Source organism: Lepidochelys kempii, chromosome 7 (genome assembly GCF_965140265.1).
Source record: "Lepidochelys kempii isolate rLepKem1 chromosome 7, rLepKem1.hap2, whole genome shotgun sequence".
In the NCBI taxonomy this organism is placed as follows: domain Eukaryota; kingdom Metazoa; phylum Chordata; order Testudines; family Cheloniidae; genus Lepidochelys; species Lepidochelys kempii.
Window position 1 is genome coordinate 85,930,026 of NC_133262.1, and position 12,579 is coordinate 85,942,604.

Consider the following 12,579-nt stretch of genomic DNA (forward strand, 5'->3'; position numbering starts at 1 on the left):
CCAAACATAGGTGCCCACCAATAGTTGAGCTCTGTTGTTCTGCAGACATCGACAGGGTAAGAATTCAATACCCATTTTAATGAAATGCAGTCAACTGGTGCTAGAACAAAGGGTAGACCACACTTTGTTAACATAAGAACATAAGAATGGCCATACTGGGTCAGACCCAAGGTCCATCCAGCCCAGTATCCTGTCTACTGACAGTGGCCAATGCCAGGTGCCCCAGAGGCAGTGAACCTAACAGGTAATGATCCAGTGATCTCTCTTCTGCCATCCATCTCCACCCTCTGACAAACAGAGGCTAGCGACACCGTTCCTTACCCATCCTGGCTAATAGCCATTAATGGACTTAACCTCCATGAATTTATCCAGTTCTCTTTTAAATTCTGTTATAGTCCTAAACTGGGTTTTAAAATGGCGATCCCATCCAAACCAGCAGGACAGAGTTTAATAGTATCTGAGGGTAGAAGGAGAACTATACTGACTATCTGTTGTGAAAGATACAGCCTATCAGATGTGCCAGAAATGAAAATCTCCAAGGACTGGCTTTCTTGTATGGTTAGGGTTTAGCCAAGTATGCACATTGAAGATAAAAGGTTGAAAGTTTAACTGAGAATTACCGGTGAAGTTGAGAGGAACGTTTAAGAGACAAATAAATGGAACTATATCCATATATTTTACAGTGTGACTTAACAGAGGATTTTACTGGGCCTTTTTTGCATTTGTTTGCTCACCCACCTGAAAAGAAAAATGTATCAGTATCTAAAACTAATGACAATTCTAGATTCAAAGTTGCCTCAAGGATTCTGAACACCACAAGCTATGAGAAACCATCACATGGATTGTTTAAAACTTTTTGAAATGCTATAAAGCCTATTGACATTAAAGGCACAAAATCGATACCCAATTCTCTCTTTATTAAAATATATTTCCTCTTGTCTATAAAGCTCTGACTTCTAGTCAATGCCATCAACACCTTTTGTGCAGTCTATTTTTTCTGCTGTTTCATTACAACATAGCATGAGTTATATTACAGCTGAAAGGTTAACATGAGGAATTAAAACAGAGAAAACTGACAAAAGCAAAATTAAAACTCTTTAGGCAATGAGTCGTCTTTATAATTGGCACGATTAGTTACTGGTACAACTTCAGTACAACCTTCAAATTTCATGTGCTCAAGTTAAAATGATTAACCAAGAATTTTCAAACAAATTAAAAAAAAGTCAACCCTATGTAAAATACATTAAAAAAAACTGAGCAACCAGTTAAGATCATACAACATTGCCTAAAGAACATTCATAGGTGGGAATTCGCAAGTGAGCAACGCACTGTAAAAATATTTATAATAATTTTTATCAAGCAATGAATCACATTAGACACAAGCACACAAACAAGCATACATAAACAGATACATTTACAAATCAAATACATAATTTATTTCATTACAAACAAGTCTGTGTATATTCCGTGAACATGGGCTGGAGGGATAGTTCAGTGGTTTGAGCATTGGCCTTCTAAACCCAGAGTTGTGAGCTCAATCCCTGAGGGGGCCCATTTAGGGATCTGGGGCAAAAATTGGGGATTGGTCCTGCTTTGAGCAGGGGGTTAGACTAGATGACCTCCTGTTCCCTTCCAACCCTGATATTCTATGTAACAAACTCAGTAAAATTTTTATCAAACAGATTCATACCGTCAATTGATCTTACAAACTTTGCTAAACATTGACCATGCAGCTGAAAGGTTGATCTACATTTAAAGAAGGAAGCTCAGTCTATTCCATAAAATTTAGGCTTTCTAGCAACAAGCAGATCCAAGAATGACAATTTAATCTAATGGAAGAAAAAAAAAAAGTTATCTTAAGGCAACTAACAACACTGATGTATGTTCTTGCTTTCCAGAGTGTTGTGTGTGTTGCAATAAATACCAGAAAAGCAATTCCATCATTTAGCCAGGAGTTTTGAGCAGTCATTTTGGTACTCTTTTCCCCTAAGGCAAACACAGAAAAATATGGAAATTGTTTCCCCACCTTTATAAACTCTGTCAAAAGCCTGACAAATACAAGGTCAAGAAAAATGTTTGATTTTTCTTACTCTGATCTCAGCTAATGAAAGTGGAAGGGGGCAGGGATATTGATTTTTTTCCTTTTTCCCCCTTAAAGGAATTTTTGATTTTTAGTTCTCAAGTGACATATACAGAGGCTGTAACCAAGTAAAGCATTGAGAAATATTATGCAAGCTTCCTCTCATTCTGCCAGTGCATCTTGATGTTGACTTGCCACACAGCTAGGCCCTGGAGAGGTCTGGCCCTTTCTCGAGCAAAGACTGCCAAATAATGGGACAGCTTGCAGTTGCAGACAAATTCATGTCAGCTAAACCAAATCTAAATTTAGGTTTCCTGTAAAACCCAACTTGGTACCTTTCCCCCACCTCACTTTCTATACCCTCTGGAGGTTTTTGTTTTTTTAAGTTGGGAGCAAAAAATCATATCCTTCAGGGCTCACTCAGGAGAGAAGTCCAGAGTGTTAAATAAAAAGGGACGTGGTGGTGAAGTCACAGGACTGGAATCTTCTGGCTGACTGCCCAGTATAAGCATCTGCACTGCCACCCTGTTAGAATGCCAGTGGAGGAGCAATAAGAGAATCTAGTGCTCTGGCTGTTGCCAGGCATGATTTACAGTTAAACTATCAAAGTATACACGTCATCTAATATTCAGATAAATGAATATATAAAGCTGTATCTTTTGACAGATTTACTTCTGTCTTCTCCGCAAGGTCAGAGAGTTCTGTGAATTTCACTATTCACCTCTGTTGCATTTAAAAAGCTAATCTAAATAAACCCCTGTAGCACCATTTCATTTTGCATTTCAAAAACTACTTAACGAACAACATTTAATGTGCTGCTTTTGGAAAAAAAGTACTTTGGCAAGTCATTTAAAATGACAGTATGTATTTCATCCTGGGGGATGTAAACATACATTCAGCAAGTTTATCCATGCAATTAATGCTTATGTTTCAATACCCACTTCGGGCTCATGTGCATCAAAGCATCAAAAAGTTGTGCATCTCAAGCAATCGCTTCAGTTTTCCCCTTCCAAAACAACAAAGCATAGTGCATGTAATGAAATTAGTAATTTCACCCAGAAATTAGATTTTTTTGTTTGTGAATTAATGACAGACTATAGCTCAACCTTATCCATTTTTGATTTACAACAGCTGTTGAGATTAAGTTTTTGTTCCCTTTTTAATTCTTTAACATTACAGAAATTGTGTATCCATCTATGAAAAATGAATGCTTAAGATACTGTAAATTTCAGCTTGCTGTAAAGCAAATTCCCTTTCATTCCCAACTGACCACCTTTAGTTCTATGGACTATTTAATACATACACTAAAACGTTATAAACTTTTCTTTCATAGACAGCCATGAATATTCACACTGGAAAAAAAAAGACTTAGAAATGTTTTGGTTTGAAGCTTTACAACAATCAGCGTATTCAGGATCAAGACTGAAACAGTATCTCTCATCTGTCTCAGAGGACTAAATATTGTAGAGATATTCTAAATCTGTATCAATTTTGATGTCCATTAGGATAAGTTACAGCATACCAGCCTTTGCTCTGAATTTCCTGGATTTTGTAGTTAGACCTTCAGCATTTTTGCATTTTCATTTATGATTTTCTGTGTTCTAGTTTTAAACTAGTACTACAAAAAAGAAAGCAATTTTTCACAGATATTTATGGGAATCAAAGGGACATTTGTCAAACAAACTTCTTTCTAATGGAAAGCCACGTCCCTTGCAGAAGTCCCATGGGGATGATTTTCTCTTTCATTTCCTTTTTAGACAAATTGCTTGTGTTTTTAAAGTCACTGTTTAAGGTTCTCTGAAATCACATCCAATCAATACCAAGAACATTCACAAAGTTACATAGCAATATACCTGTATACCGTACACAATTAGTTCTGGCGTGCTGCATGGTATTTTACTTTCCTGGGCCCCTCCTGACTGGCAGCGTCCATTTAAATAAAACAAACAGAGATCCTGCTATGAGCACAGCTAGACCAGGAAAATAGGCAATGTTTTAGAATCATGTTAGTCAACACATTTTAATTAGCACATTTTTCATTTCCACATAGCATCTAGCTTAGACCAGGATAGACTCCTTTAAAAATATTAACTGATCTTGGTCAACTCAATAGTGCTCAGCAGCATTCAGAATGTGCAAATGTGTCTCCTATTTTCATAGTCTAGACAGAGCCTGGGTAAATGCACATTGCTTACTTCAACCAGAAAAACTCCTTCACAACCAGTGCAACCTAGATCTGTGTAAACTTTTAAGACAGTTCTTCTGAAAGTGAATTTGAGCAGATATTCTGTAACAGTACCTCTCTTGGAGCATGTACAAAGATATACATGTATATAAAGGACAGTTATGAAATTCCCAGGAAGGTTATGGGTTAAATACCCAGTGGCCATGTTTTCAAATATTAATACCAAGGACATTTTATTTCTGTTTTCAAAATACCAAAAGACTGATACTACATAGTCAGATAAAATGCTATTCAAATTCTAAAGCATCAAAGCCATTTAAAGATTTATAAGTGGCACCCATCACCTTGGCACCTGACTATCCAGTTAAAACAGCCATTAAATTAAAAAAAAAAAAAAAAAAAAAAGTCCTTCAGCTTGAAGAGTCCAGAGGCAAAACTATGCAGATCGGTCCTGCAGTGTACCCTGAAGCAAGGACAGACAAAATTATATTATATATATATCTCCCATTAATTGTTTTTTCCTTTTTATTGACTTTTTTAAAAGCAATATATTTCACAACCAATGTTACATAAGGGTGGTCTAGTTTTTTTAAGTCTGAAAATAAAAAAAATTGCTCAAGCTTAGTCTTTTGAAGCATTTCATTGAATAGTGAATTTTATAGTTGAGTTTTAAGCCTCTGCATATAGTAACACTATCCGCAGGTTCTAGAATGCTCCTGTTGTATCTTCATATAAACAAAAACGGGTTCTGAATGTCAAATTCAGAGGTATCAGAATATTAAAAAGTAGCTTAGAAAAGTTAGGAAAATACCCACTCGCGTGTTCTTTATTTTAGTCAGGAAAGCACTTTGGCTTATCATCTCTGAGTAGCACATACTAATGGAAAGAATTTTAATGTAAATCTTTTATCTTTAGGATATATCTGAAGATGAGACATAAAACCTTTCCCTGGGCTTTCTTCCTCTAAATGGGAATTTAGACATTTTCAGGAGAATCAAGAATTAAGCAGCTACCATTACTGTTGGTGGTCTCCTGAGACTGGAAAAAGAAATTTACAGATACTCCTCTCAGCAACACAGTAAATATCCGTCACTGTTAAACAAACCGCACCTGAAATGCAAGGCCAGCATTCTATGCAGTCAAGAGAAAAAGCACAAACTTTCCAAGACGTTCACAGGCAGCAGGAACTGGACATGCAAGGGAGAAACCCCTGCTAGAAAAGCAAGAAGGAAATGCCTCTGAAAAGGGACAGTCTATACTTTGATTTCCCACTGGTGGAGCTCCCCAGGACTCAAAATTGATGCAAACTTATGCCATTTTAACAAGGCTTATATTAGTATATCAAATACACACTTCCTTTTCAAACAAAGTTATTTACTCTTTGGTTTAGAGCAACATTGCACCATCATTGCAATTTAGCAATAGTTGCTTAAGAATAAAGTTTAATTTTCCACCATTAAGCTATTTTTAGGCTATAGGTGCCGACATTTTCAATGTACCACAGGGTACTGCAAAAACATCACACAAAGAACGTAACAAATACAATCTTTCATCTGTGAAGGGATATTACTTTTCACCCATCTAAAAGGACCAACAACTCAGTGCTGCAGGTACTGTTGGGCTTTCAAGATTTCTCAGGACTGATCAAAAAAAATTGGTCGGTGGTGAGAGGTTCTAGTTTATCAATTATAGACCAGTCTTCACATGCCCTTATTAATAATTTTTTAATTATAAAAAATGATAGACTTTATCAGAATGTGTGCCTAGAACTTTGAGGTGAAGAGCTTTTCTACTGCCAAGAACAAAAGTTCCAATTCCTGAACTCCCTGCTTGGTGATTTAAGAGAATAAACCCACTGGCCTTTCTGGTCTCCTCCTCATGCTAATTTGGAAAGATGTAAAGAAAGGTGTAAAGATGCTGCCTAATGTAAAATGTGCTAAGCAGTATCTCAGAACTGGTCTATAGATAAATCACATCCAAAAAGTATGTTAAGGTTGCAAAATCAAAAATTAGGAAATGAAAGTACTAAGGTTGACTATGCAACCTTAGTTTGATCCCCTGGTGCATTGCAGTGTAGTTGTAGTAATGTCAGTCCCAGGATATGAGAGAGACTAGGCGAGTGAGGGAGTATCTTTCATTGGACTGACTTCTGTTGGTGACAGAGACAAGTTGGTCCAACAAAAGCTATTATCTCACCCATCTTGTCCCCCTTGCGCAATTGCATTTGATGAAGTCTTTAATTATGAGATCACATACTATTTTTTCCAGCCTCATTAAATGCACTGCTCAGGGAATGAATCCTGGTTAAGGCTAAGATTTTGTTGTGGTTACTTTTAGTAAAAGTCACGGACAATAAACAAAAATTCACGGAAGCTGTGACCTGTCTGTGACTTTTGCTGCTGCGACTAAATGGTTTCCCCCGCCACAATGGTGGCTGGGAGCTATTGGGATCCCCCTCCACCCACGGCATCAGGGAGCTGCAGGGTGACCATATTTTCCAAAGAGAAAATGGGACACCCCCAGCCACTCGCCCCATGTGTCCCCCTCCCTGAGGCTGTCGCCCATCGCTGGAACTCTGAGGAGGGCCCCCTTAGGAGTCTGTCACCTGTCGCTGGAACCTTGCAGGGGGCCCCGTCGCCTGTCACTGCTGTCACCTATCACTGGAACCCTGCCAGGGCCTTGCTGCCTGCCAGCTCCTGAGTCCAGCAGCCACTGGGGCTAAGCAGAGAATGTCATGGAGGATCTCTGGAAGTCATGGATTCCCTGACTTCCATGACCTCAGTGACATAAATGTAGCTTTAATCAGAGTTGAGTAGTGACTGAAACTGTTGTCTTTAAGTTCCCTGCTTATTTTTAGTTGGGAGATGAGTACTGAATGAGAGGGAACTGCCGGAAGAGAAAGGATAGTTTCATGGTTAAGGAAGTTTAATGCTGCCCTGGAGAATTGGATTCTATCCACGCCTTTGCCTCAGAGCTCCTTTGTGATGCTAGACAAGTCACTTCAACCACACTTTTCAGAGGTGGTGGTCACTTGCATGCTCCTTATATTCTGGATTCCCACAGTGAGGCCACATCTGCAGACATGCTGAGCACACACAGCTGCAACTGACATCAATTGGAGCTGTGCTCTGAATATACATGCTATAAAACGCAAAGTGCTCTGAAAAACCAGGGTGTAGATATCTCAAGTTAGCATCTAAAAGTGACACATTTGACAATATTGATCTTTAATGTGTCCGTGCCTTAGATTCACCAGATGTAAAATATAAAAAATCACCACCACTTTACCTCAGAGGGGTTTCGTGAAGATAAATTCATTAACATTTGCAGTGTAATGCGTAGTGATGCATTTACTTGCTACAGCGATGACCACTATAGGAAAGCCAAAGAGGAAAATAATAGTTCTGTATTGAGAGCAGGAACTGAAACGTAAATAAGGCCTGGAGCCACACAATGAATGAAGAAATATGCGAAAACTACCAATTCACAGAATGTGACAGGGAAAAAAACCAGTGTGTGATCCTATCGTTAAAGGATATCATAATGCATACACACAAGGGGGCTGAATTGCATATGAAACCTTAATTCTGGTACTTGCTAGCTTTTGCATGTTTGACTTTGCCACCTTAACATTCTTCTAACAGTTTTTTAAATGTAATTTCCTTTACCAGTGGATTTCATGGCTATTTGCTGTCAGCAGAGAAATGTAGCAATTCAAGACTCCTGGATTCAACTGCAGACTCTGGAGGAAAGAGTGCACTCTAAAACCTCAAAACAGGGGTTGGTGATTTGAGGGGAAGGTCTCCATGGGGCCCAGCATGTAATTGGAGGCAGACCATGAGAATGTCTCCCTGGGATTGTCAGATGTTCCTGAAATTCTCATTCAGAGAGATTTTGTGGCCAGTGTTTCTGGGGCAGTGGCCAGGACCCCTCTGCACCTGGTATGGAAGCGCTCAGTGGTACATAGTGGGCACCTCCACGGGCACAGATGAAGCTCCACCCATTGTACAGAGGTAAAGGAGCTTCACCTTTTAGGAGCCATCATCTCCTTGAGCTACCATCAGTTCCAGGCTCATTCCACTTATCCCAGAGGTCCCTACGCTAGAAGAGAGGATTGACTGCATTTCTCCAGCAACTATGCATTGCAGAATCTGCCATCCTCACAACTGCAGAGGAAGCTCAGCAGCCTAACCTCGTTCAGTGGCTCCACGTGCTAGGCCAGGGCAGCCATGAGTAGGGCCCAGAGCACATAATCATGTGCCCAACGCCTACTCCATGGAGCTGCCCACCTGTTGGAGGACCAAGGTATGTCTCTGCAGTCCCCTGCAGGATACAATTCGGAGGGAGGAGGTGGGGGGGGGGGCAATGCGCTTGAGCCCCAGATAGAGACAGGCAGGGCTAGGCAGATTTGTTGCAGCCTCTCCCCCAAACTCTGGTTGTGTTGGCGATTCCCCAGTGACCAATTTGGTTCCAGGGAGCAGGCAGCCTGGATCTGGTTTGTGCATTATTACATGCTCAGAACTCTGCCCCCTTCCATTCCCACCTGAAAGACCAGGATCCTGAATTTGTAGTAGTGTTTATGTCTGGAGGGTGGGGGTCTGTGCCCCTCCTCCTATCTATTGCACCCTTACTTCGATCCAAATCCAAAATCATCACCTGGCTCCCAGCACGCAACTCTCCTCCCCCGCTTTCCAGCAAAACCACACCCTCCCACATCCAGATCGCTTCCCTTCTGCACTTAATAAAACCAAACATCTGTGCACACACACTAGCTCCTGCTGTGCTCAGTCCTCTCCCCCTCTGCCTCCTGCCGCCCACTCCACCATCCTGCTCCAGTTCTCCCTCTTCTCCTCTGTCCTCTATATTCAAACCAAGCTGCTTCCTCCTCCTCAACGCAGCTTTGGGCCAGGCAAGGAGAACACAGGTGAGTCTCTCCCTGTTCTCAGTTCCTGTGCCTGCAGCACAGCAGCTCTCAGCAAGCAGGAGGAGCAACCTAGAGTCCTGCTCAACCTAAGCAGCTCTGGGATGGAGCATGCTCAGTGCAGATGGCATCTTTGGAGAGTTTAGTAGCCAAACGCTAACAAATCTCTACTGAGCATGAGCAAACTGAGAATTTTCAAAGCTTCTTACTTGGCCAAGTTTTAGCAAATTTTCAAAGAGATGACAAAAGACCTATCCAGGGTAACTGCCAGATTTCAGGCCCTTGCTCCAAAGCAAGGAGGTGCGAGAGCTTGTTAAAGAAACAGCTGGAAGAAGTTTTTTTTCACATTAAACATATTTTCCCCAATCTTGTTCTCAGAAACAGCTCAATGGTTTTAGCAGAAACACTAAAAAAAAGAAAGAAAAAAAAAGGAGGAGAAACCTGAGGCAGCCCACCGGAATGGATAGGTCAGCAAAGTTATAAGCCCCTGAAAATAATGGAAAATGTCAAGCAACCTTAACTACAGGGGGCACTATCAGCTCCACCTATAAATGAAGAGCTAAACTCATTTGAGGGTAAGAAGTCTCCAGCTTAACATGTTATAACTGAAATCCAAGCTATACCAGTACAAAGCTCAATAGCATTGTTAAGGGGTTGACCAAATTTCCCTTCTTAACACCTGATACAGGGGCTTGATAACTCAGCTGGTTTTGATGGCATGAGAAACAGAACAAAATAACTTAAATCTAGAAATTAAAGTCACCTGGACTTTCATCCTTCTGATAAATAATCGTATATATAATCAGTTGTGCCTATTTCATAAAGCATAGTCTTAATTTATTCAAGCGAGTCACCACATTGTCCCTACACACAGCAATTTATGTAGCCCACTATCAGACTAGTGTAAGTTAGCGTACTCAGAGACTACTTTGTTTTCTGGGGACCCTATGAACAGAACTCTCCACTCAAACACTAGGAAAAGCAAGTGTTAGAACCTTAACACAGATAATTGCATTTAAATCAGAGACATTTTCTGTTGTTAGGCTGCTCTAACTCCTTCTGCAGAGCTGGCTCCAGGCACCAGCATTCCAAGCAGTGCTTGGGGCGGGAGTTGGAAAGAGGTGGCAATGTTTCCGCAGCAGCGGCAATTCAGCAGCAGCTCCTCTGTCCTGCTGGCCGCGGCGGCAATTCAGTGGCAGCTTCTCCCTTTTGCCGTCTGTGACGGCAGTTTTTTTTCACTGATTGGGGCGGCAAAAACTGTAGAGCCGGCCCTGTCCTTCTGTACCACAGCACTGAGATCAGAATGATATAGGGCACAAGGAATGCTTTTTAATAAGGCACAAATAGTAACTCAGCAACAGAACCCTCTTCAAAAGAGTGTTCTTTCCCTATTCACCTCAGAAGGGCTCTCCTTGAACTCTGTAGCTGGCTGCCACCTGAATACCACGCATGGCATTACTCTCTTGTACTACCTGCTCATTCCTATTCTGGGTATGGGTCTCTCTTCAAGAATGCAAAGTAGAACCTCTCTGTTGTCCGTCATTTCCTTTTCCCATAAGTCATTTTATAAAGTGTGGTCTTATTTATGAGTTATTTCTTGCTAATGTTGTAGCTACATAAAGTTAAAAATGCATGCAAGTGTATAAAACAGTCTTTTCAAGATCCATGCACATTCAAATGCCTGCAATTTCCCTTAAAAACATTTTGCCATTTACTTTTGGTTTGAGAAATGCCTGTCCATTATCACAGAATGAAAATTATTCCATGGCTTGGAAAGGAAATTTCATTTTCCATCAATGTACTATTGCACTGAATTCTAACAAACAATGTAAGTAAATCCTAGCCTGCAAGAGGAGGTACCAAAAAAGTAAGAAAACAGGCACTAATATCTTCTGGTTCTTCCAGATGATCGGTTTCCATGAATAACGACACTTATTAAAAAGTTACTCGAGGGACTGTATTCTCATTGGCATGATTTAAATTTTAATATTTTGAGATAAAAATATCTATTATTTATGTGCTAAATAAAAAGGACACAAATTAAAAAATACTTTAAGGGAGTGGGGGAAGGCAGACGTATACACTGTCCCTTTTTAAAAAAAGGTGCATATTATGGGTTTTGAAGCGCAAACTGTTTAAAGCACATGCTGACAAGTCAGTACCTGCCAGAAATCCTGATGAGAGGGGAGAGGGTTAGAAAGAGGGAAGAAAATCAGGGAATGTTGGTTACAACAAAAACCAAAACCAAAATTAAAATAAAAATCCCACAAATATTACATATTATGCAACATTGCAACACAGCAAAATCAATTAATGACATCAAGAACAAAGAATCGCTCAACACCTAGGAACAGGAAGTAAGGAGCACATACAGCAATCAGTAACATTCAGGAATATTTGCCAAACAAACCCAGTGAAAATGAATAAAAAAGTTTGTAATACAAAAAAGTAATAGCAAATATTTCTAGTTTTGGCAGAAAGTAATTATGTCACAGACTGTTGGTGGATAGGGTGAGAGAGGAAAGAGGGAGCACACACTTGACCCATACATGGATGCAAAATAATCCTCATAATAAGGGTTTCCACAGGGTTGTTTCTGTGCCATGCATATACAATTTAATATAAGCAACCAAGCATTTTCTTAGCCTTAAAGATTTTTTTTAAACAAAACCAAACTGAAATAATACCTGAATCTAAAGATTCATACATTTCAATGAAAGGATACATCTTCCAAGTACATTGTACAAGCATGAGAATTCACAGGTCAAGATACACAAAGGCCACATCAGCTGGAGACCTTATAACTACATGACTAACTGATTCAGCTCAGAGGGCATCAAAGTTTGGCTTATTTCAGGGCTCTGTATTGATAATGATTGCTAAGATTATTGAGCAAAACATAACCAGCTCCTCGGGCTAGAAGCATGTTATGGTCATTTGTGTATATAAAAGCATCGGTCTTTGATACTTGGCCCATAAGCATTTCAGAGGAAGGGCCTTGTCTTCTTACATGTCCATACGCAATGTGAGCATCAAACATAATAGTAATCTTAATTGTAGAATAAAAGGGTTTAGGGGTTTGGTTTTGGAGGATAGAAGGGGAGAAAGGAAGTAAGGAGGCAAGTGAAGAAAACTTGGGAACATACAACAGTATGAGGTTAATTACAGTATGGATAGAAAAGCACAGTGCAGGATAGAAATATCTGCCAGTGCCACTATTAGAAACTTTCTGATGTTTTAAGTCAATTTTCTAACCTTATCTGACCCATTCCCATAGGATTCCACTGATCCTGTTGTGTTGATGGGCCTCCTTGCCCACAGACGGCTAAGCAAGATTTGCTACTTTCACAAGGCAGACAGACACACAGCCGGCCATCGGTGGAGCCAGGAACA

At 40.1% G+C, this 12,579-nt stretch overlaps 1 protein-coding gene across 6 annotated transcripts in view; it reads right to left on the reverse strand.

The window, feature by feature from the left end:
- Positions 1-12,579, reverse strand: part of MICU1 (mitochondrial calcium uptake 1) — a 212,784-nt gene that overhangs the window by 118,390 nt on the left and 81,815 nt on the right. For 4 of the 6 annotated variants that reach the window (XM_073353624.1, XM_073353627.1, XM_073353625.1 and 1 more), the window contains one exon: positions 3,934-3,999. The exons of the other annotated variants lie outside the window; for them this stretch is intronic. In XM_073353624.1, the coding sequence (XP_073209725.1) occupies positions 3,934-3,999 (66 nt within the window). The remainder of the gene's footprint in view (positions 1-3,933; positions 4,000-12,579) is intronic. 6 annotated transcript variants of the gene reach the window in all.